This window comes from Mastigoproctus giganteus, chromosome 3 (assembly GCF_048544385.1).
Source record: "Mastigoproctus giganteus isolate SK-2022 chromosome 3, ASM4854438v1, whole genome shotgun sequence".
NCBI lineage: Eukaryota > Metazoa > Arthropoda > Arachnida > Uropygi > Thelyphonidae > Mastigoproctus > Mastigoproctus giganteus.
Window position 1 is genome coordinate 29,121,603 of NC_143577.1, and position 26,561 is coordinate 29,148,163.

The 26,561-nt window shown below is 36.7% G+C and overlaps 1 protein-coding gene across 11 annotated transcripts in view; it reads left to right on the forward strand.

Annotated features, from left to right (window-relative positions):
* LOC150087831 (bromodomain-containing protein 2-like) overlaps positions 1-26,561 on the forward strand; it is a 676,121-nt gene that overhangs the window by 597,396 nt on the left and 52,164 nt on the right. For all 11 annotated transcript variants that reach the window (XM_090369219.1, XM_090369215.1, XM_090369216.1 and 8 more), the window contains one exon: positions 25,340-25,431. In XM_090369219.1, the coding sequence (XP_090225345.1) occupies positions 25,340-25,431 (92 nt within the window). The remainder of the gene's footprint in view (positions 1-25,339; positions 25,432-26,561) is intronic.

Sequence of the window (26,561 nt, forward strand, 5' to 3'; positions counted from 1 at the left end):
CTCTTGAAAAAAATGGTTTGCATGAAAAATGTATTGCATTCACTGGGAATTGCAATACAGTGTTTGGAGGCCTGAGACGAAATGAAGAAGGGAATAATGTCTTTGCAAAATTAAGGAAATTGTTGCATAACAAGACTTTGATTGGAGTGGGCTGCCCTGCACATATTTTGAACAATTGTCTTCAGAATGCCACAGAATTTTGAGAAGTTGATGTAGAGAACATTGTTTTTAAAATTTACCAGTATTTTCATAATTATACAGTCCGGACTGAAGAGCTTAAGGTTTGTTGAAATTGAATATAGACAGCTCCTTTCTCACAGCAAGACGAGAGATGGCTTTCATTATTTCCAAGCATCACAAGGCTCATAGATATGTTTACAGCTTTACAGGCTTATTTTCTGTCCCAAGGAAAAACCTCCCATTGTGATTAAAAGGTTCTTTGAAAATGGATTTAGTGAGATTCATCTTTGGTTCATGCAATCTTATGAGTGTATTCCATACACACATACAACGAATTGAAAGGGAAAGTAACTCAGCTGCAGAAGTGCTAGATGTCTTAATCTCAGTGAAAGAAATTATCTCGAAACAGATGGATCACAACTTCATGCCATTAACAGTAAAAGAAATGCTATACAAAAAACATGGACTTGTACTTGAATGTGAAAAATTTTCTAGTGATACAAAAAATCTGTATAGAAATTGCATGGAATATTTAGATAAGTGGCTTCACAATATGGAATCCATTTCCTGTTTTATATGGATGAAAATGGATGCTGGAACGATGTAGAATGTTCTATTTCCTACTTGATTGACAAAGGGGTAACAATTGATGATGTTAAGTGTTTTGATCAATTTAACAATTTGAAGAAATTTTTTGAGGGTCAAATGAATATACAAGAAAAGTGGGCCAAATATTTTAGTAATTCAAAAAATATTGAATTCCATTCAGAATTGCCCAGTTTTTCTTTGCAATTCCTCCTCACAATGCAAATGTAGAGAGAGAGAGTATTCTCTCTAATGCAAAGTCAGTGGACGAAAGAAAGGAATAGGTTAAATGTCAGTTCTGTAAAAGGTATTTTGTTTTTGCAGTACAATTTCAAACATATGTCATGTGTTGATTTTTACACATATTTGAGAGGTTTGTTAGTTATTTGGTTTTTAGGAGCATTAGCAACTAAGGCCATATTGCTCTGGGATATGCGGTGGTCATTCCCTGACCTTTCCGCATCCTCCGTATTTGATGGTGATGGGCTCGAACCCCGCTCTAATCAAGAAGCGTGTGCTACGCACTGCTGCTCCTTCCCACCTGGCTATGGAGGCGCAGAGCTATTGAAAGAAATAATTTCTCAAGACAAATATGAATGTACTAATCCTAAACATCAGTAAATGTGGTTTACATTGTCTTTATTTTATTATTTGCATAATATATTTGTCCTCTTTTCTGTCCTCTTTTTTAATCCAAGATGAACTTTTTGTCCTCTTTTATTCTCCCCAAAACATGTAAATGTCCTCTTTTTATGAGTGCAGAAGATGGTAACCCTAACATAAAGTGAATTTTAAGTTACTACCATAGGTATTAATATCAACACTAACAGCTGAGTCACCTGATGAACAGCAGAAATGTATATTATCTGCTTTTGGAGCACAATATTCCACTCCCAAAACAAATAAATTGTAAATCTCATCTGCCATTTTGTTCCAGAATCTTCAGCAAAGGGAAGTGTAACTTCAAACAAAATGGATTACTGTTTCATCACCTCCTTTCTGTTTTTCAAAAATGAAAACCTAAAACATCTCATGTGAAAACAGGTGCACTATATGGGCGAGGATTATCTGTCCTGCATCCTTGTCATACAGTGTCATTTCAACTGCTCTGTAACTGCTGTCATTAAGAAAAATGGAAGAAAATTGCACATTTGCTCAGGAGGTGCATTTGCTTATCAGTTTTGCATGACTGAAAACATCATGCAAAACCACTTGAACATGCATAAAGTTTCAATCATGGGTGCCAACTGTTTTCTCAAATGAGTAGGAGATTTTTATTGATCTTGTAGTGTGCTTCCAAGTTATATTTATTTATTTTGTTATATTTATTTATTTTGTTACATTTATTTCAGTGCTCTTTATTTTCCTAATAAGTTGTTTTTTGCTCCAAGGAGTCAGTAAAGTTTTCAGAAAATTACCTTTTTTCTTGCCTCTTATTCTTAAACTAGCCGTACTAATTTCTGGCTATCACTCCTCATCCATGTGGGAAGGCCAGAAGCTTTGACAGAAAAGTTCAGCTCACAAGGCCTAAAAGGAGCAAACATAGTCTGTATAAATGCTTAATCTGATAGTCTATGGTCATCTAGAGCAGTGTTTTTCAAACTTTTCTGATTGCGGCCCACTTGGACAAAGCACATAACTCAGTGGCCCACTAGCCCTCCCATAATTCACATTTAAAGATAGGTCATATTTTACCACTAGAGGTGAGCCTACAAATGCTGCATCGGAGTGTAAAATTGTGGGCTTTGCATTTATTGTCAGCCCTGAACTGATTACAACTAAAAATTAAGTCGAATGAAAATTGGAACTTGAGATATACTATGACTAATACCAAAAAAGTGATACAATTGTAAAGTATATAATTATTTATTCAAGGAATAAATTTAATTATTCTTTGAATATAATTATTTATTCAGTCAGTGGATACATATAAAAAAGAACAAAATATACTATATAAATTAATGTGAAGAATGGCACTGCTTACTTTCAGAAACCAGTAAAGGTATATCTAGTTCCGAGCTAGAGAGTTTTAATCTCGTATCTGGCTCCACATTTAGCCGATTTCTGTTCTTTGTTTTCAGACTCACAAGTGTTGAAAAACAACTTCGCAGTTATAAGTAGAGGGGAATGGCAGTAAGTACTTCAGTGCTACGTCAGTGAGTCCAGAATATTCTGACTGTACATGGAGCCAAAAGTCCACCAAACTTTTTTTCCCTAAACACGAACTTCAATGACATATCTGAAGCTAGTTCGACAAGATCTTCTATCTCTTTTGGCGAAGGCTTCCCATCGATGTTTTTTATGTATTCCATGCATGTAAAAGGATTCTTGATCCACTCAAATCCTGATTCTGGTTCTGGAAAATATTTTTTGAACTGGCTGCAAAAGCCTCGTAAGTGCGCTTTCAAGTCTTTGATGAGCATATCAGAAATACATATTGCTCTTACTTTATCTTGAACGTTAAAGATGGTGACATCTTTTCCTTGCAACTCAGTCCACCCAGATCCGGTCAGGTGCATGACACAAATATATATGCGGCAAACGTAAACAGTGCTTAGCATTAAGTGACCAGAACAAATATTATTTAGTAATAAAATTCACAGCCCACCAGTGGGCCATGGGCTGCACTTTGAGAAAGGCTGATCTAGAGCATAATTGTTCTGTGAAGCTAAAACAGAGACCAGACCTGGCTTACTAATTTATAATGTGGTCACCAACTGATCAGCAAGTTATTAAACTTTCTCCTTTTATGATCCAGTCTCTTTTCTTTCTTTCTTTTCTTTTCGTTTTTTTTTTTTTTATGAAAACCTCCAAACATGAAAGTATATGTACAGTACTTAGTACTGTACATATACTTCAGCCCTTAACCTATGTACAGTACTTAGTACTGTACATAGGTTAAGGGCTGAAGAAACAAAATGACATTAGAATTAAATTTCTGCAGATTGTAATTTTTTTGGAAATACATATGAAGAAGTATTAAAACAGAAGTAGGAAGAGGAAAAGTTTGTTCTGTGAGATTGGAGTTGGCAGTGAATGGATGTTGACTGATTGTGGCATGGGTTCAGACTGGTTTGTCAGAGAGCAGGGGAATTATAATGCCAATTGAGAAAAACAGCACCTGTGGTAGTATCCATAGAGAGACATGCAACAGAAACTGAACATCTATGAGACAGAGAGCAGGAGAGACTGTCTAAGAGTTGTCATTAATTAACTTCTACCCTCTTTTGACTGGAATCAAGAAACCTTGGGAGAGGTTTTGGGGCATTACCTCAGACATGGGAAGAATATTTCATGGTAGGATGGATTTGAAATTTGTACAGAGTAATAATTCTTGAGAAGAAAACCTCCTTTGTAATCAAATCACAAAGGAGGTTAGGCAGGCGAAGGCAGATTACGAGAAATCTTTGGCAAAGGATGCTAAGAAAAACAGCAAGGATTTCTTTACTTATATAAACTCTAAAAGGAAGGGGATGAATCTGATTGGTCCACTTGATATCATTGGTTCCACTGTTGGTGATCCTGCTCAGATAGCAAACAAACTGAATGAGTATTTTGCATCTACATTCACACATGAGGAGTTATTAAGGTTTGAAAATGCCACAAGGTTATCAAATTGTAACAGGGTGCTTAATGAATTTGTAATAACTGAGAAAGGCACCAGGGGTGGATGGGATCTATCCAGTTATATTAAAGGAGGTAGCAAAGAAGTAAGCAAACCCTTAGCCGTAATTATGAGAGCATCCTTGGACTCAGGGGAGGTCCCACGGACTGGAAATGTGCAAATGTGTCCCCAATTCACAAAGGGGGATTGAAGGGTGACACAAGTAATTACAGACTGGTTAGTTTAGCTACTGTTCCAGGTAAAATAATGGAGTCACTGGTTAAAAAGATGCATTGCAGGATAATCTAGACAAGACTGCAGCGATAATTCAGACACAGCATGGGTTTGTTAAGGGTAAGTCTTTTCTGACAAATTTGATTGGTTATTATGATGTGGTTACAAAGGAACTGGATGCAAAAAATAATTTTTATATCATATACTTGGATTTCAGGAAAGCTTTTGACACTGTTGTGCATGGAAGACTACTGTACAAATTGGAGCAGAATGGTGTTAAGGGTAATTTGCTGCAATGGATAAAAGGAAGGTTGAGTGGGAGAAAGACAGAGGGTGGTAATCAATGAGTGCTGCTCTTCGTGGACTAATGTTATTAGTGGAGTTCCACAGGGTTCGGTGTTGGGTTCACTGTTGTTTTGTATATTTATCAATGGTATTGACAAAGGTATATCAGGCTTAGTATTGAAGTTTGCAGATGATATAAAAGTTGGTGGGGTTGTTAATGACAGTAATGGCAGTGTGTTACTGCAACAGGATCAAGAAAATTTGGCCAGATGGGCTGAAAAGTGGCAACTGAAGTTTAACATTGATATATGCAAAGTACTGCATATGGGTAGAAGTAACACCAGAGAGACTTACCAACTGTGTGGTACTACTCTTAAGGTGGTAGAAAATGAAAAAGACCTGGAAGTAATTGTGATGTCAGATATGAAGTTTTTTGAGCAATGCAGACAGGCTGCCAGGGCAGGTCATCGGGTATTGTCAATGATATACAGGAATTTTGCTAGCAGGGAAATGGAAGTGATTGTCCCTCTGTATAAGGCAATGGTCAGGCCACGCCTTGAGTACTGTGTGTAGATTCGAAAGCCTCATTTTAGGAAGGATATAGATTTGGTTGAGCATGTACAGAGAAGGGCAACAAGATTGGTGAGGGGAATGAAGGGATCTTCTTACCAGGAGAGGCTTAAGTCCTGCAAATTGCAGCAGCTGGAGACTAGGCACCTGCGAGGTGATCTGATTGATGTGTATAAGGCCTTGAATGGGTTGAGCACGCTGAATTCTGATGGGATTCTTCCACTTGTTCAGATTACGAACCTAAGGGGGCATAAATTGAAATTGAGGAGGAACAGATGTAGAATAGATGTGTAGAAATTTGCTTTTAGCCAGTGGGTGGTTAATTGCTGGAACAAACTTCCATTTGTCGTGTGGAAGTTGATAGGTTAAATAAATTTAAGGAATAACTGGACAAACATTTACAGGCGATTGTTTTATAATTTTTTTTTTTTTTGGCTGATGCTGCATAAGTTCATACACTTGCTTTCTTGCATCACATGCCACTACTACTACATCAAGAGCAAAAAAGAAAATGCAGTCTTTTTTTGATGCAGAGGAAGTCATATCTGTTCGTGCCAAGGTAGAGAAGCAAGGTTAAACTCTAATTGAGATATCTGATATTATCTAGAAATTTTATTGCCATTGAAGATGAACACTGGAGCAGTAGACTTTTTTTAAAGAGATAAAATAGAACTGCATGTCAGAAGGATTAAAGTTAGTCATGTTTTCTTTGTCCCATTTGAGAATTATCTGGAGCAAGCATTAAAGGAATTGGTGGTGGATAATCAAGAAATTTAGGCTATTTGCACAAATCAAGGTTTCTCAAACTGGAAGGTGAAATGTAGTATGGAAATGTCAGTAAATTATGGTGTGGGGGTGGGAATTTAAGAAGCTTATTTATTACATATATGTTATCTATCCCCTTGTGATTAGATCCCCTTTAGAATAACTCCCCACTTGCACATCTGACTATTACTTCACAGAAAAATTCTATGTTCAATGGGGAAGAGCTCTTAGATGTATTTAATTCCCTTCAGATAGGCTTGTGCTCAGAACAACAAAAAAACACACAGTGCTGTATATAAAATTCAGTTTATTATACATATTTACATGAGTGTATTAAAACCAAAATAATTAACTCATACATAAGACAACATGATTTAGTCTTGCCTACATGTATATATATATATATATATATATATATCATAATCACACATCAGTTAAAATCATTACTAGCTAATATCAATCCCTTCCTTTCTAGGTATATTTAATCCTGCATCATTTAAGTACCATTAGTAAGAAATATCAATTCCATTCTATCCCTTTCTACATATGTTTAATACTACATCATCTAAATACATTAATAAGAAACATCAATTCTGCCCTATTCCTTCCTACATATATTTAATACCGCGCCAGTTAAATACCATTAACAAGAAGTATCAATTCCATTCTATTCCTTTCTACATATGTTTAATCCTAGTATATTAAAACCAAAATAACAAATATCGATCCTTTACTATTCCCTTCCAAAATATCATATATATATATATAATAAATTTCCCCTTTTGTTAATGTCTTTCCTTCCTGATTCTTCTCTAAACTATCTTTACAATTAGGTATTTCTAGTACATATCTCACAGTATTTTTTTAAAAGTCCTGCTAATCAAATTTCGGGGTTCCTACAGTTCTTTGTGTGTGTGTGAAGGTACTACTACAATCTAGCTGCTTTCTTGTAGAACTCTGCGGGGCGTCACCTTTCGTCTTTCCGGTTAGGTACTGCTTACCTTCACTGTCTGGGGCGGCGGCGTCTTACTATCTTCGAAGAATTTGGCACGGGTAGTAGGGTTGCCAGGTAGATTTCGGCTTCATTTATTCAGCCCACTTGATGCACTTCTTCTGTTCCAGAATGGCTACTCTCATGTCGGTCGGTGTTCCGATTCCATCTGGTTCAGCACTTTGCCTTCCAAGATTTCAGGAATCTTGATCTTTAACAGCAGATTTGATTTACCTTTTTCTTGTGAGAGACTCGTTTTGTCTTTCACTCTTTCACTATTTCTTCCCAACTCCTAGACTTTCCAAAGCACAAACATTGACTATGTTCCACTTTCTCCTCATCCACTTACTTGTTACAGGCACTTGCTATCGACACTTCCTTTCTCCTTATTTTTTCTTACTACTCAATTCCCAGTACACTACACTACGCTACAGTACTACACTGACCTATACTTTTGTACACTTCTTTACACATCTGGACTGCCCGACTTACTTTCTTAAAATCATCCCTCTCCCTCTCTACCCACTCCTTCTCAACTTTGTGTCTTTGACTAACTCATCTTCAGAAACACCGACCAAAACCTCAACTCGGTCTCTTAAACCATTTTCACTCACACTGCCAAAATCTCAACTTTGTGCCCTCCTAAACCATTTTAACTCACACCACCAAAATCTCAACTTTGTGTCCTCCTAAACCATTTTAACTCACACCGCCAAAATCTCAACTTTGTGTCCTCCTAAACCATTTTAACTCACACCGCCAAAATCTCAACTTTGTGTCCTCCTAAACCATTTTAACTCACACCGCCAAAATTTCAACTTTGTGTCCTAAACCATTTTAACTCACACCCTCAAAATCTCAACTTTGTGTCCGTTTTCAATCCTTTCACTCCCTTTTTCTTTCATCTTACTCCCGATTTCACCACGCCTATTCTCAGTGACTCCTTCCAATCCTATATCTACTTTCGGATTTTTTTTCATTCCATTTGTTGGAAAACTCCTATTCCGCCGACCCAGTAGCACGTGATCAATACTCTCCTTTTTACAACCTGCTGGATCTGCTGCCATCCGGTGTGCCCTTTGATGTTTGCCAAACATCCAGAAAACAACTCTTCTCCTCTCATATAACGGCTTGTCTCCATAGCGTTCCAAAACCACAAAAAATGACATTAGTGACCACAGCATCTATCTTTGGAAACTTGTGTGCTCTTTAAGAACCCACTTCCTGTTGGCAACTGTTTGAAGTAAACTGTCCCTACTATTTCGACCCTGCATAAACTTTAATTTGCCTGTTGTTTGGACCCATGCCGCTTTGCCGTAGTTTTCCTGCTTATAACGGAAGTAGATGGCTAATGGCTCTGCTTTTATTACTTACTACCCATTAAATTTATATTCCATGCTGAAAAATCCTATTTATTGAAATCAGACGATATTACTTTTGTATTCACTAGCAACAAGAACTAATATTTCTTAATTAATAAAACCAACTTATTATTATTTTTATTCTGTAAGATTTTGAATCTTACAATGGGTAGGACTTCTAATCACTGTGAGAAAGAACTGAACTTGGGGAACAATAGCATTATTGGAGAGGTTAGAAGACAGAGCACTATCCACCATCACCTACAGTTAGCAACTGCTTGAGTTTCCAAATTTTCCATCGATTTGTCCAAGAATGAGTAACATTAGCCAGAATATCACCAGTGAATCGATACTGGTGGAATCCATATTGACAACCATTGATCAGGTGGAAGGTTACAAGATAGTTTAAGAGTTAAATGACTGATGGATTTCTCCATCACTTTTGAAAGAGCACATGGACCAATAATTGAAAGGGGTAATTTAGAACTGAGCAAATTTCTAATGCTGAAGGAATAAAAAAGCAGTGGAAAAGGGTAAAATAATAGGAACAAATGCAGGAGCACTAGTGTTGAGAACAAGTAGAGAAATGTCTTCAGGAATTGGAACTTTCTTGGTATCAAGATTGTTCAGAATTCTTCTAACATCCTTCTGTCAGAAGACCACAGGAGGTTATTGAGTGGTTGTTGTTGTTATTTGGTTTTTAGGAGCATTAGCAACTAAGGCCATATTGCTCCAGGGATATGCGGTGGTCATTCCCTGACCTTTCCGCATCCTCCGTATTTGGTGGCTCACAGGCTCGAACCCCGGTCTAATCAAGAAGCATGTGCTACTCACTGCTGCTCCTGCCCACCTGGCTACGGAGGCGCCGTTATTGAGTGGAGTATGTTAGATATGAGAGGAGGTTTATCAAGATTATTGACATAAGAGTTAGAAAAATAGGATGCTAGTAAGTCAGTTTTGTCTTTAGCTAAGGATACAACAGAACCATCAGGATGTAACAGAGGTGGGAGTATTGATTGACAGAATTTGCAGCCAATAGCTTTGGCAAGAGGCAAGAATGCTCAACTGCCATTTAAACAAGAAACAGTTCTGCTACTCTTTGCCTGTTCCAAATCGATTCTAATTAATAGCTGTTTTACAATTGTATCAAGCTTTAGTGTAGGTTGAAAAGGAACTAGAGATTTGGATACAATGCAATTATGATAAGCCATATTCTTGTTTGAACAGCCTTCTTCTCTTGGAGAGCCTAACTCATTGAAAAACCAAGGTTTAAGTGACAGTATTTTTGGGTGGAATGTAAAAGAAAGGATTTCATCACTACAAGAATAATTTCCTGTATGATCTGAGCAAACATTGGATCATTATATTTAAAACAGTACTACAACCAAGGAAAACAAGAGTCAAGAATAAAATCCATGCAGATCATCCCAATTTGCATTCTTGTAATGCAAACAACACAAGGCTGAGAATAGCCAGGAGAGAGAGAGAGAGAGAGAGAGAGAGAGAGAGAGAGAGAGAGAGAGAGAGAGAGTCTCCATTGAAGAAGATACCATCACTAAGTTTTAATTAGATGAGCCTAATAGATCAAAGATTTTGGTGAGTGGTTGGGATTGTCTTGTATTCTCATAAGTAAATGAACAGCTGTGTGTTTATTAAATAAATTTAATAAACTCACAAATTAATAAACTTACAAACTGAGTGTCTAACTAGAAAAGTGAAACCAACTGGTGCAGTGAACATTAAACTCACTAAGGAAAATTTCCGGACTGTCAAGAAGGTTAGACTGGTGAAAGTACAGTTTCAGAGAAAGGCAACCAGAGTTCCAGGTGATTAGTGGATTTGGTAGAAAGATAGAGGCAACAGATAAATTTGCAGAATGGGGAAGAGAAATTTTAAGCCATAGTAGTTCAAAAAAAAAGGAGCTTCCAAATTAGAAAGATATTATAGCAAACTTATGCATAAGTACCTTTGAAGCAAAAGAGTCATAGAGTGAATAGTTAGGGTAACTGAGATAACTGAAAATAGATATCATTGAGGTTGGAACTGAAGGTGAGCTTTACCTTCAAAATGGACAGAATATTGAACTTGCCAAGATGCCCATCATAACCTCAAAAGACATCACTCCTACTGCGTGATGGAAGAGATAGGGTTTTCTGGAGCTTCGTTCTGGATAGTAAACCTGTATTTCACCACTTCGTGCCTCCAATAAGCAGAATGATGATGTTTAACTTTCCTTGAAAATGGTACCTGAAGATCAATTCCATTATTGTTTTAACTTCCCAGTTAGCAAGCCCTAGGCCATACCTGGAAGAATATCTGTGACAAGCCTCAGTGACCAAATATGCTTAGAAAATGTTGCTGGACCACCAGAATAAAATAACAAAATAGAAATGTGAACAGAAAGCAATGTATGCAGAATATCACTGCAAAAAAAAAAAAAAAAAAAACAATAGCTGGGCATTTTTGTAACAACACAAAAATCTGAAGACTCAGATCCAAAAATAAGGCTGAAAAATCAGCCAACATCTCTAGCAAATAGCATTTGTTTTTCCTTTGCTTGATTCTTGACAAAAAAATTAAAAAATTTCTTAGAAATGACTAACATATATAGGTTAGTACAAAAGCATCATTTTAACGTAGTCATCGACCAAAGTAGTTAAATTAATTAATTAAATTGGCATCATTTTGGTTATGTCTCATATTGTGAATGCCTTCATGAGTTGCCATGGTATTGTTGCCAATTTAATTAATTAATTTAACTACTTTGGTAGATGGCTATGTTAAAATGATGCTTTTGCACTAACCAATATGTTAGTCATTCTACCTCGTAGCATGAGGCCTCTGCCTTTAAATATTTTATAGTCTATATCACTGCACACATCAGGTATCTCTCTCATATTGTGAAGTTATACTTCATAACTGGGTTGTCACTATTGCAACACCAGGGTACCTGCCCATCCACCGAGGAGAATCCAACAAGCTTTGAAATGGTGCCGTGTGGGTGGTGGTATCCACTGAGAATAAGTGACAGTAGTCTTCTCCACTGGTGAAGTGTTGCTTATTCGAGGTAGTACAGTACCATGGCCACTCATTGTGAAGGCATTCACAATATGAGATATAACCAAAACGATGCCAATTTAATTAATTAATTTAACTACTTTGGTAGATGGCTACGTTAAAATGAGGCGCCTCCGTAGCCAGGTGGGAAGGAGCAGCAGTGCGTAGCACACGCTTCTTGATTAGACCGGGGTTCGAGCCCGTCACCACCAAATACGGAGGATGCGGAAAGGTCATTCAGGGAATGACCACCGCATATCCCGGAGCAATATGGCCTTAGTTGCTAATGCTCCTAAAAACCAAATAACAACAACGTTAAAATGATGCTTTTGCACTAACCTATATGTTAGTCATCCTACCTTGTAGCATGAGGCCTTTGCCTTTAAATATTTTATATTTCTTAAAAATACTGTATATCAAACATCTCCATACTACCTGTTTTAAAAAACTAAATATTCCAAGATTCCTTTCTGCAATGACATGGGAGCTGAGCATACATTGCTACACCTGCACTATGCCTTGACCAGATCAAGATTGGAATATGGAGCCCCAATCTGCAATTCAAGTCGACCAATTGTGAAATGGCTTGACCCCTTACACCATAGTCCCTTCTTAATTGGTTTAGTTCGGGGATTCTTAAACTGGTGCTCGCAAGCACCATTGTGCTCTTTAAAAAATAAATTTTGCTCATGACCGATCCTAAAATGGGTGCTTCCAAGCACCTTCGCTTAAGCTAAAAAATTTATATATAAATCTTTGTATTTAAAAATGGATGGTGCTTTTTATTTCTCAACTTTCTGCGATATTCTACAAAAATCCATCCCAATCTACACTAGAAAATCCTTTCTTTTGTTAGTGATTGGAGGAGGAAAATTATATATTCCGTGATGTTTTAATCTCAAAAACGGTCAAAGTTTGACACCTTGACAGTATTCTTAAAATTTTTTCTTATTAATTATTGTTAATTTGACATTTATTTAATAAGAAAATTTTTTACAAAATACTTTGTTGGAAGTATGATCGTTGTTGCCGGTGTCACTACAGACCGAGGATACTGCCTCATGCGATTCTCAGTTTCTGGTTTTAACAGATTAGAACAGGTTTCTGCCAGGTTTTGCTCAGTTGCACTGTTGCAATGGGTACTGTATATGTTTAGTGCTGGCTTTAAAGGTGATGAAGATGTTATAGTAAGAAATCTTTTGATTTTGTGTGCAAATGATTAAATGTATTTTCTTTTAACAGATTTTAACTAAAGTTACTAAACCCTTTCAAAATGGATAAGTTTTTAAAAAGAAACTGAAACGAATGTGATGAAAAAATGATGCATTAACACTACCTTTGCAGTCATCTGATTTAGACATTTCAAATGCAGAAAAACAAAAAAATAAAAAATATGCATTTCAAGTCCTCTTGGGAATATGATTATTTGGTAATAGATAATAATAATGGAACTGGTGTAATTTGCTTATTATGTTAGGCATGTTTGGCTGGCTATCGGAAGTCAAACTGTGAAAGACATTATAAACATGCCATAGGAATTTTCATGAAGCTTTCCCAAATTTAGTGATATTAGAAAAGCTAAACTTTGAGAAGAAAAAAAGAAACTTGAAAGACAGAAAAATATTTAAAATTTAGGTCAAACTAATAATAGTAAAGTGCTAGCAAATGAAGTTTCATTTATTTTATCAAATATAATCACAAAGTTCATTGCCTTACACTAGTGGTGAAATAATAAAAAATTATGTACTGTCATCATTAGAAGTGCTTGCTAGTGTCTTACCAGAAAAACAGAAAGCTACCTGATTAGCTCTGCCAAAAATATTCCTTTGAGTAATGATACAGTTTCAAATTGAGTTCATAAAATGGCTGATGTAATATTCAATGAATTATTAGTTAGAATCGAAAGTTGTGTATTTTTTTCACTGGCACTTGATGAGTTGACTGATGTTTTGGGTGTATCACAACTGATGTGTTTTGTTCGTTTGTTTCAACTTGATGGCAGCTGCAATTTTTTGGCTGTTTTGCCGCTTACTGGTCATACAACTGGAAAAGATGTATATGGCGCATTTATGACATTCCTCACAGGGCACAAAATTGATCTGAGTAAACTTGTATCAATTATTGCTGTTGTAAACTGTACCAGATCAGTAGTGCCTTCCATGACAGATAAAAACAAAGGCCTTATTGCTTATCTTAACAGAGGTGAAAGGATAGTTAATTTTGTGCATTATCACTGTTCGTTCATATTGAGGCCTTGTGTTCATGAATGAAAAATCAGAAATAAGGGTGAATGGGCCTGTTGTACTGGAATCCATAGAGATACAAATAATAATGCATATATCCAGTGGAATATTTTAATTGACTTTGGAGCTTTCGAGGCTGAATGTGCCTCTTTATGAACAAATGGAAACTTTACATATAAAATTATTTAACAGACGCAGAGTTGTGCGACTGCACAAGGTAAGCCATTCATTCATTAAACTGGTGATCATTGCTGCATGGATGTGCGTAGTTTTGCCTCCAGCATTTATCTAGACTTAAAACAGTTGCCTCTAAGATGGGGTGTAGTCTCATGCCTTTGTTGTGGTTCATGGCTCCTGCATTACATAATATATTGAGTGACTCTAACCAGAGGTGGTGGCGAAAGTGTTGCGACTGGTCAATTACTTCGTAGTCCCACTTGGGATTGAGGTTGTGGTGGGTTGATCAGTAGTGCTCTGCAGTTGCGGACTGGTCAGTCTTAGCAAGGCAAATCGATCTGTTGTGTTCCGTGAGGTGGTCTTGAAGACATCTCGAGGTCTCTGCTATGTAGCAACTATTACAATCTTTGCAGGCTATGCAGTATACCACACCGCTGCATAAGAGAGGGGTGACCAGAGTCTTTACGTTGGAAACTAGAGAATGTAAGTTTCTACCAGGCAACTGCACGCATTTTATGCGGTATTCACGGAGGATTTTTGAGATCTGGCCTGACATGCCTGGATAGTAGGGAATGTAAGCGGTTGGTACATTGTCTTGAGTTGATGGCGGTCTCGAGTGGACTGTGAGCTGCTGCGCTTGTAATAAGCACTTGTCCAATATGTGTGTTGGGTAGCCACAATTGATCAAGTCTGTCCTCGCTCTGGAAATCTCGTTGCGCCTAGCTTCATCTGTGCTGGAGTGGCTCCAAGCCCTGGAGAATAGAGTGCAAACAGTGCTGTTGAGATGGCTAGGTGCATGGCCGGATCTGCAGTTTGTGAACTGTCCGCACCACATTGGCTTACAGTACACTGAGGTTTCTAGATGTGGGCCCACGTGTTTTACCAAGACATCCAAGAATGGGAGAGATCCATCTACTTCTAATTTTAGAGTGAACTGGATGAACGCTGACAAGCAATTGAGATATTCTAGCAATGTTGCATTCGAGCCACGTGGGATGATGGTGAAGATGTCATTGATGTATCTGCACCGTGTTGTAATAGGTACTGGTGGGTTCAGGAATATCTGCTCTTCCAATTCTTCCATGGCGATGTTGGCCACAACGAACTAACAGGGGCACCCATGGCATTGCCATGTACCCGCTGTTATAAGGAATCCTCAAAGGTAAAGACACTGCCAGACAAGAACAGGTTGAGGGCGGTACAGATGTTGTCAGTGGACAGTGATGTTATGTTTGGTAGGTTTGGGTCATTTTCTAGAAGCCTCTTGGTGCAGTTTACAGCCTGCTGGACTGGGATTGATGTGAACAGGGACACTACATCGAATGATGATATAACTTCCTTGTCAGAAATTGAGAGCTCTTTAATAAGGTGAATGAACCCAATGCTGTTAGTGACAGTGTGGGTGGTATTTCCTACAAGAGGTATAAGAAGTCATGCAATATATTTGGATAGTTCATATGTAGGTGCATTGCAGCAGGACACTATGGGCCAGAAAGGAACACCTGGCTTATGGATTTTAGGTAGGCCATAAAACTGGGATAGTTGGCAGCCTGTAGCATGAAGATGCCACAGAGTCGAAGTAGAAATTTTCTTAGCTTTAAACCATACATAGACAAGTTTATTAACATATGACTCCAGGTGTCCTAAGACTTTGATGGGCGTATTCGTTACGGGCTCATAGACGTTGGGGTTTTGTAGGAGGACCAGGGCTTTCTCTAGGTAGGCTGACCGGTCTAATGTGACGGTACGGCATACCTTGTCAGCGGGAAGTACGACGATGGAGTTGTCCTTTCTTATAGAGCAAAGAGCGGCATGCTGTCGGTGATTAAGGTTGGAGCGGGTTGGCCGTGTGCATTGGAGGATGGAGGCCATTTTGAAGCAGATTTCATTAGCAGCTTCTTCAGGGAGTTTGGTAATACTTGCTTCTACTCCCATAGCAAGCTGTGTGATCAGTGGCTTCGATGGCACGACAGCAAACTTAATTCCGGCAGTCAAAAGATTGAGTTGCTCGGTGGTTAATTGTTTGCTGCTCGAATTTAGAACGAAGGAAGTGGTATTAGTTGAATGGGTGTTCTTTCTTAAGGAGTTAGCTTCTCTGCTTAAATTAACAAATTTCGGTTGTTGTCGTGAACGGTAAGCATCAGAGATATGGTTAGTTTGGTGACAGATGGAATGGATAAGGTTAGAAAATATTATAGGTGAGATCCTACCTTGTAGTTCCTGCAAGACTAGGTTCCAGAGTAGAGCAGATTCTGGATTTATTGTAGTCAGCTCTCTTAATTTAGTAGTGAAGATGGCTAATCCACAATTTGAATGTTTGTGGGCTGAAGTTGAAACATGCACAATCCATGTGAGTGTTGTTAAATGGGGCTTTATAGTGGAAGCCTTTAGGAATGATGCGATTGGTTTTGCACCTATGCACAAAGCACAAGTGTTGTCTATTGCGGGCTGCCGAACCGAAGGACTTCTGCAACTGAACACAAGCACTGTAAATGTTCTGGCCATAAAGAGAACATATAAGGGTGAATGGGCATGTTGTACTGGAATCTATAGAGCTACAAATAATCCAGTGAAATATATCCAGTGAAATATTTAATTGACTTTGGAGCTTTCGAGGCTGAATGTGCCTCTTTATCAACAAATGGAAACTTTACATATAAAATTATTTAATGGACACAGAGTTGTGCATGCAGTGAGCCGTAAGAGGACACGAGGTAGCCCATTCAATCATTAAACTGGTGATCACTGTTGCTGCATGGAAGTGCGTAGTTTTGTCTCCCGCGTTTATCTAGACTTAAAACAGTTGCTTCTAAGATGGGGTGTAGTCTCATGACTTTGTTGCGGTTCATTGCTCCTGCATTACATAATATATTGAGTGACTCTAACCAGAGGAGGTGGGGAAAGTGTCGCGACTGGTCAATTACTTTGTAGTCCTGCTTGGGATTGAGATCATGGTGGGTTGACCAGTAGTGTGGTCACCCCTCTCTTATACAGCAGTGTGGTATATCGCGTAGCCTGCAAAGATTGTAACAGCTGCTACATAGGAGAGACCTCGAGAAGTCTTCAAGACCGCCTCGCGGAACATGACAGATCAATTCACCTTGCTGAGACCAACCAGTCGACAATTGCAGAGCACTACTGGTCAACCCACCACGATCTCAATCCCAAGCAGGACTGTGAAGTAATTGACCAGTTGCGACACTTTTGCCACCACCTCTGGTTAGAGTCACTCAATATATTATGTAATGCAAGAGCCATGAACCGCAACAAAGGCATGAGACTACACCCCATCTTGGAGGCAACTGTTTTAAGTTTAGATAAATGCTGGAGGCAAAACTACACACGTCCATGCAGCAACAATGATCACCAGTTTAATGATTGGATGGCCTACCTCGTGCCTTCTGCCTTCGCATGGCTCACTGCACGTACAGCTGTGTCCGTTAAATAATTTTATATGTAACGTTGCCATTTGTTGATGAAGAGGCACATTCAGCCTCGAAAGCTCCAAAGTCAATTAAATCAGTGGCTCACATCTTGTGAGTGTGGGCTTGGAAGATACCATCATTCTTCTCTTTTTTGGTGATTCCTTCCTACTTCTCTCTTTCTCTCTCAGGGTACTCAAATTTTTTTTTTGGTTGGTTCAGCATAAGCCTCAGGCTTCCTTGCACCATATGGCTAATAATAATAATAAATATTTCACTGGATATATGCATTATTATTTGTATCTCTATGGATTTCAGTACAACAAGCCCATTCGCCCTTATACGTTCTCTTTAAGGCTAAAACATTTACAGTGCATGCATTCAGTCGCAGAAGTCCTTCAGTTCAGTAGCCCGCAATAGACAACACTGGTGCTTTGCACATAGATGCAAAACCAACCGCATTATTCCTAAAGGCTTCCGCTATAAAGCCCCATTTAACAACACTCGCATGGACCGTGCATGTTTCAACTTCAGCCTACAAACATTGAAATTGTGGATTACCCATCTCCACTATGAAATCAAGAGAGCTGACTACAATAAATCCAGACTCTTGCAGGAACTACAAAGTAGAATCTCACCTATATTTTCTAACCGTATCTCTGATGTTTACCGTTCGTGACAACAGCGGAAATTTGTTAATTTAAGTAGAGAAGTCCACTCTTCAAGAACGAACACCCGTTCAACTAATACCGCTTCCTTCATTCTAAATTTGAGCAGCAAGCAAATAACCACCGAGCAGCTCAACGTTTTGACCATCTGAATGAAGTTCGCCGTCGTGCCGTTGAAACCACCAACCACACAGCTTGCTATGGGAGTAGAAGCAAGCATTACCAACCTCCCTGAAGAAGCTTCCTTCATACATATTTTCTGAAAATCACAGTCTACAGAAGTTAAAGTCTAATGTCAACAAATATCTTCTTTCAACTTCTCAATCTCCAACCCATGCACAATACTAAGTACTATAGGTTCTAATACCTCTCGTGTTTGGGGTTTTCATAAAAAAAAAAAAAAAGAAAGTTTCTGGCTCTGAAACAAAGCTGAAAAACAGCATTTGAAGTTGTTCTCAAATAATGTGAGGCCTACAACAAGCCCCTCACAGAATGGGAAATGAAAGCGGCATCTATAGTAGGAGTATGTTGTCAGTCCCAACAATGTCCGTTATGAAAAGATTAAATATCTTTCATCTGAATCTGTGGATTGGCTGCTCTGTCTGTACAACAGAATCTACATTGAAGAGCAGTTTCCGGATTCCTGGCACATGGTAGTATTGCTTGCCTCACCCAATTGCCCTAACAAGCTGCTCGTGCAAGATCCTGGAAAGGATGATCAATGCCCACCTTATGCAATATTTAGAAGCTTATGACATCTTTTCCAAAACACAGTGTAGCTTCTGAAAATCCAGTCAACACTTGACCATTTAATTCGACTGAAACATCTATTCAAAATGCTTTCCTTAAACACCAGCACCAAGTGTTAGCCTTCTTTGATATGGAAACTATGCTGAAAACTACACAGCGAAGAATGGAACAAATTATATTAGGAATCAGACTGTTAGATAAGAAGCGAAACACATGGATTAGGCAGCAATCACAAATAAAGGACATTCTTATCAAAGGTAAAGAACTGAAATGGACCTGGGCAGGACACACAGCTCGAAGACATGATGACAGATGGACTAAGAAAATAACACAATGGTACCCAAGAGGAGCTAAAAGAAAATGTAGAAGACAACAATGGAAATGGACAGATGAAATTCACGAGTTCGTGGGTAGTAAATGGATGGCCATTGTACAAAACAGAAGAAACTGTAAAGTTGCTGGAGAGGCCTTCATCCTGCAGTGTATTGAAAATGGCTGCTGATGATATGGAAAATGCATACAACATGGCTTGGAGATTTGGAATTTTAAAAGATATCTATAATTATGTGCTTGGGATGCCAAGGGGAAATAGTTCCTCAAGGTTAGTGCTAAATGTTACATTTTTCTTGTTATCAAAGTTAATTCTATTACTGAACAACTTCCACCATCAGTGAAACTTGCCCTCTTTGTTGATGATTTCATTATCTTTTTTCATTCATTTAATTATTATGAGGTTTATCAAAAGGCAGTTGCAACAAGCCATTTGACCAACTCACATCCTGGGCAATGGCTAATGGTTTGGTTTCAGGTTCTTGTCTCAGAAAACCATCTGCATACACTTCTATTGCGAATGGTACCTTCATCCTGGAAGCAGAACTAAAGCTTGGACAAAACATCTCTCCATTAGTGCCTAAGACAAAATTCTTGAAGCTTGTATTTGATAATGATCTAACATTCCACCACATATCCATTAGCTGCAGACAAAGGGGACTGAACCTTCTACATGCTATCTCATCCGATACTTAGAAGTAGACTGCTACATTTTACTCTGTCTATATCATTCTTGTCCGATCTAAATTATATTATAAGTCCCAAGTGTATGAATCAACTACAAATGGCATATTGTTCAGAGTGTATATGTCGAATTAACTGAACCACCTCTGTCATTTTGATGAAAGCAGTTGTCACTAAAATGAAATTTCAAACTAATATCCCTGCCAGACCACCCTACATGAACATCTATTTTTGAGGCACAGTGGGAAAATCTCTGTAACACCCATCAGACTGCTATCCATCCCTTTGGTATCCATATCCAAGAACTGCTCCAAAAGTTTAGCAAAGCAATAAACAATGTTGCCCAGTAACCAAATCACTGGCACGTCACCATCTTTCTACATACAACTCTGTGCTGCTCATCAATCTGCTTACTCTAATTTCCTGCCTGTCTTCACTGATAGATTGAAATCAGAATCATCTGTGGGATCTGCTGCAGTCTACCCAGATAGTATGGTATATGAGAAGATTCCTCACAAGTGCAGTATATACACAGCAGATTGTATGCTGTGCAGCTAGCCTGACCACTTTAAAAGTAATTATCAAAGTTGTATGGCTTACACAGATTCTTTGAATGCATTACAGGCTTTATCAACATGAAGTTTGAATTTGAATAACTCAGAGATTAAAAAAGCTTTTGACCTAATTCCTTTTGCAATAGGTTTTATTTAGCAATATAATTTTCAAAAAAATCTTCCAACCAATTTTCAGAATTTCAATTATTTTTTAACATTTCCGTAATGGAACTATTGAGCAACAGTTTTGGCCAAAATTCACCGTGGATACACTAGAATAATTGCATTTTGTCTGTGCAATAATTGCAATTTTTTTAAGGATATAATATAGTTATACATGTTAAAAAATTATTAATTTGCATTTTTAGTCTTATTTATTATTATTTTTTTAAATATATTTTATTACCTTCTATCCCACTGTCACCTTAGCTACTAGTGAAGGAAGAGGGAAAAAACCTTACCGAGGGAAGGGTTTTTGTAATTACTCTTAGAAGTAATTACAAAAGATTAATATTTGATATTAATCTTTACTTCATCTCTGAAACAGTTTTGGCAAAATATTTGCCATGGGTACACTAGTTACGTAATACAGTATATTACAATCCCAATGGCAACAATCATGGCATGTACAGGTTACAAACAAGTTATATCAGGTTAAGCCTATAATCGAAACACAGCAGTTTAGTCTACACAGAAATCATAGAGAGAGGAAGTTTTTCTTGCTCGCTTCTGCATAGGACATAATCATTTTACACATCCTTTCCTGCTGAGAACTGATAACTCTCCTATGTGTGAGGATTGTAACATCTTTATAGCCATTTGACATATTTTAACTGAATATCCACATTTTAAACATGAATGACATATATCGTTTACCACTTTTAGCCATCTGACCAAGCCCTATCACTCAGTCAGATGCTGTGTGCTATGACCATATGTTGACTGTTTTTAACTATTTAAAACTGATAAACTTGTTTAGCTCTATTTAAAATATATTCTTTTAATACATATACCTTTACTACTCATTTATACTTTTTTTTTTCTTTTTTTTTTTCTTACACAGCCTACAAATATGTTTTGTTATGGCCAGTTATCATTGGTCACTGTAATCTTTTACTTCCTTGTTATCTGTAAATATTTTTATAACCTGAGTTGCTGATGTGGCAATAAACTGAAAACCAACCAATCAGTTTTGGTTAATTTCACCAATTTAATATTTGCTGAACTCAAATAATAAACTACTACAGACAAAAAATAGGATCATCAACCACAGAAATTTCTATGTGAATTGGCATGAAGGAATCATTCTAGCAAAAATACTTATTAGATCAGATATACTCATCTAACACCCACTCACAAAAGAAAATCCTCCAGAATGTCTCCACTGTTACTCTCAGCTTAACTGTGAAACATTTAATTATAAATTGACTGCTGCATCAGATGACATGACAACTTTCTTCCATGCAGGGTGACAAATTATAGGTGACAGCTCTAACATTGGTGACTTTTTTTTCTGAAACTTATAATAGGACACTTTAACCACAATAGCTATAAATATAAAACTTTTAGGCACAATGTGGCTAAAGTTGCTGTTGTTACCCCAAAAACTCTAAAACAACAACAAAAGCAGAATTGTACAGAGAAAATTTTAACCACGTACAGCAGTAACCAGAAATGTAAAACAACTTCATTTCCTGTCTAGTGACTGAATAATACCTGTATTTTGGATCTGAAATGGTCCAAACAATGGAAACGTTCTCACTCATGATCTCTGAGGAAGGAAAGAGTGCTGGCATTTGCTAGAAAGGTGATGCTGTCGGGTTTTTTTTGAGTTCATATTGTTGACACCTTCACTAAATCAATATTCTTTTTTTTTTTAATTTTCTGCTTTTTTAAAAACTGCATGTTCGTCTATTTTCTGAAAATAGATGAATATGTAGTATTTAGTAGCTAATTCCAAATCTGTAATTTATTTTGCTCTGTCTTTTCGAATTTTTGTACAAAATGATAAATAAAAATGTACTACTTATAACAAAATATAAGACGTTCAAAACTGTTACTGTATGTTCAAAATATGTATATTTTGAACATCCAGTAGACAGTTTTCACTGCAGACCTTTAAGACCAGATAGTAATGTACACAGGTACTTGACATCTCACTAAATCAGTACTTGATTTAATAGTTTAACCCCCCCCCCTTTTTAAACTCTTTTGTGCTCGTTTCTTGAATCCCTTTTCGTCTGCCACCATCACAGCCACATTCCATTTACTCTGTATCTTTTTTCTCTGCCTGTCTGTCTATCTGCTAGAAAGGTGATGCTGTCAGTTTTCTGGATTCATATTGTTGACACCTTCACTGAATCAATATTCATTTTTTTTTAAAAATTTCTGCTTTTTTAAAAACTACATGTTTGTCTATTTTCTGCAAATAAACAAACATCTAGTATTAGTAGCTGATTTTAAATCTGTAACTTATTTTGCTCTGTCTCTTCAAATTTTTGTACAAAATGAGAAATAAAACATGTGCTACTTGTAACAAAATATAAGACGTTCAAAACTGTATACTGTGTGTTCAAAATATGTATATTTTGAACATTCAGTAGGCAATTTTCACTGCAAACCTTTATTTGTAAAATAATAAGAGGAGTTTACCTCAATATAGTACGTAGAACACTTCCATATGATACTCTCCAGAAATTAAAACAAAAATATCGAAAACTTACATTAGAGTAAAAAATAAATAATTAAAAATCAATTTAACGCAATTAAAAATCTATTTAATGCAATTAAAAAGAATCTAACAAAAATATTCAAAACGATTTTCCTTCCTGAAGCTGACAACACTTTTTGACCATATGTCGTGATCACAGGAATGAAAATTATCAAATAGGGTTGAACCTGAAACTTAAATAGTGATTATTTGTCTTCGTGCATGCACGTAAAGGTCCACGCATCGGAGATAAAATATGGCCGCCGAACATTAACAGAATTCTCGTGCAATATAACTTCTACGGTTTCTGCAATTAATAGTTATGTATAATTACATTGAACATTAAGTATTTTGGCCTCGTTAAATAAAAATGTTTTTTGTTAATGGCATGAAGGGCTAATTCTGATGCTGCTGAACGAGAAGCATGAACTGAGGCTTCATGTTGATTTACACGAATATTCAGAGAAAATTGCTTCAAACCTTGGTAAGACGAGTTGCAGTCACCGCAAGAAATGTTGTATACCTGATCATTAATTTGTGTTGCGAACACAGAAAGAACTGAGCGATTGTTCAGTATAGTGTGTAATTTCCGTATTGGTCTGGCCACAATTTTAAATTCGGTATCTTTAAAGAATCTATTAATCTGTTTGTGCCACTGTTCAACATATGGCACAGAAATAAAGTATTTTTTGATATTACTATTGTTGGTTGGTGTAGTATTTTGAATCCTATCCTTAGTAACAATAATAAATCGAATTAGGTTACAGGCTAAGGATAGGTACAAAATACTACACCAACCAACAATAGTAATATCAAAAAATACTTTATTTCTGTCCCATATGTTGAACAGTGGCACAAACAGCTTAATAGATTCTTTAAAGATACAGAAATTGCACACTATACTGAACAATCGCTCGGTTCTTTCCGCGTTCGCAACACAAATTAATGGTCTGGTATATGTTTCTTGTGGTGATTGTGACTCATCTTAACAAGGTTCGACGCGATTTTCTCTGAATATTCGTGTAAATCAACATGAAGTCTCAGTTCATGCTTCTCGTTCAGCAGCATCAGAATTAGCCTTTCATGCCATTAACGAAAAACATTTTATTTAACGAGGCCAAAATACTTAACGTTCAACGTAATTCACGAGAATTCTGTTAATGTTCAGTGGCCATATTTGATCTTTACATGCATGCACGAAGACAAATAATCACTATTTAAGTTTCAAGTTCAACCCTATTCGGTAATTTTTATTCCTGTGATCACGACATACAGTCGAAAAACGTTGTCAGCTTCAGGAAGGAAAATCGTTTTGAATATTTTTGTTAGATTCTTTTTAATTTTTAATTGCGTTAAATTGATTTTTAATTGTGTTAAATTGATTTGAATTGTGTTAAATTGGTTTTTAATTATTTATTTTTTACTCTAATGTAAGTTTTCGATTTTTTCGTTTTAATTTCTGGAGAGTATCATACGGAAGTGTTCTACGTACTATATTGAGGTAAACTCCTGTTATTATTTTACAAATTACGTTGATATTATTATTTGTAAAATAATAATATCAACGTGACATCTCACTAAATCAGTACTTGATTTAATATTTAACCTTTTTTTTTTTTTTTACTCTTTTGTGCTCATTACTTGAATTCCTTTTCTTCTGCCACCATCGCAGCAGCATTCCATTTACTCTGTATCTTTTTTTTTCTCTGCCTGTTTGTCTGTCAGGTATCTTTTGATGCCTTGATGAAGCCTTTCACCAAGATATCGAGATTACAAATACATGTGGGATAAATTTTACCTCTTAAAAGATATCTACTAGTATTCAGTGGACACACTAGAACCCCAGTTCTGAAGTACATTTGTTTGATTTTTGAAATGACAACTTCTTTCTTAGCAAAAGCAACTTGCAATAATCTGGGTAGTTGTGATTCATTTATGCCATTAATATTTAAATTATTCATAAGAGAAAATGCTGCCACATTCAGTGGTTCGAAAGCAACAGGTTTAATAATAATCTAAGTGATATTGTGATGCAGATGATAACTTTATTAAAGCAGAGCATCTCTAGGCTTTCATCATCGATACATTACATATCAATTTCTTTATTGCACTGAGAAAAACTTTATAAACTGAAACGAAACTGAATTGGAGATCATATTTCTCTTTCAGCAACGGCAACTTATAGAACAACAGGAACTTAGGAGGCATCAGAAAGAACAGGCAGAACGTGAAAGGTTACGGTTAGAAAGGGAAAGGCAAAGGTATATTGTGTCTTTTGTACACTACATGGTATTGTTTACTGTCTCGTGCTAAAGTGAATAACTTATCCAAATAATTAGTGAAAAAAACTAATGCAGATGAAGTATTTAGTTGCAGTTTTGCAAAAACTATTAATGATATTTTCTTTGTTGTTGTTCCACATATAAATTGCATAGGTTCTTTCCAGAGGAAGTAAATTTGTTGCTTAAAACAAAATTATGTAATACTATTATGTTATTTGTAGCATTGGTTATTATTCCTGGATGTTACTGATAGAAGATTCCTTTAATTACTCTATTAGATCTTTCAGTTTTCCACTCCATTGCCTTGTTTTACCAGTGCTTGTCATGGCCATTTAACAGTGACATAATGTGGCAATACAAATGCAGTATAGGTCATGAGAAGTCAATAAGAAAACAAATATCCTAAAATATATATTAATATTAAAAGAATTGCATTGTTATACAGTTCCCTGCTTCAGGTATATGTCTGCCCTCAGAGTTTCATGTGCAGTTTGAGAATTTAATAACAATCTTCATTGTTAAATTTATAAAGCAAATGAGATAAAAGAAAATAGCTTGTTACATTCATTTAGATATTAGTGGTTTACTAAAATCAAATGTGATTTCCAATTTAAAAGAAGCCAAACCACATACAATCGCACTACCCTCAGTTTCTTCTGATATATGGTCAGAAGAAGAAGGGGGGGTGTCATGGTGCATTATGTGATTAACAACCTGTTATAGAGATGGTGGCACTTGGGTGCCAATTGTGAAATTGGATATTTATGGGGGGAGAGTGGTTGAAATTAAATTAGAACTATGGTAGGCATACATGTCTCCGTGGTGTCAGGCATGCCTATCAAATTACAAATTTAACAGATGTTTACAGATCACTCAAAATGGCTAGCTTGATCAATCATTAAATTTTTGATAATAGGACAGTTCCTTTTCCCCAAGCTTAAAGTCAAATTTAGTCTTGTCACAAAAAAAATTCATATAATACCTTTTGACCTCATATCTGAATGACCATATATCTAAAACAGCTTCTTGGATTACTTGTAATATCTACAATTATGCTGAATTATGATAATGTTAAACTGTGATTCTGTTAAACAAAGCTGTATTCAGTC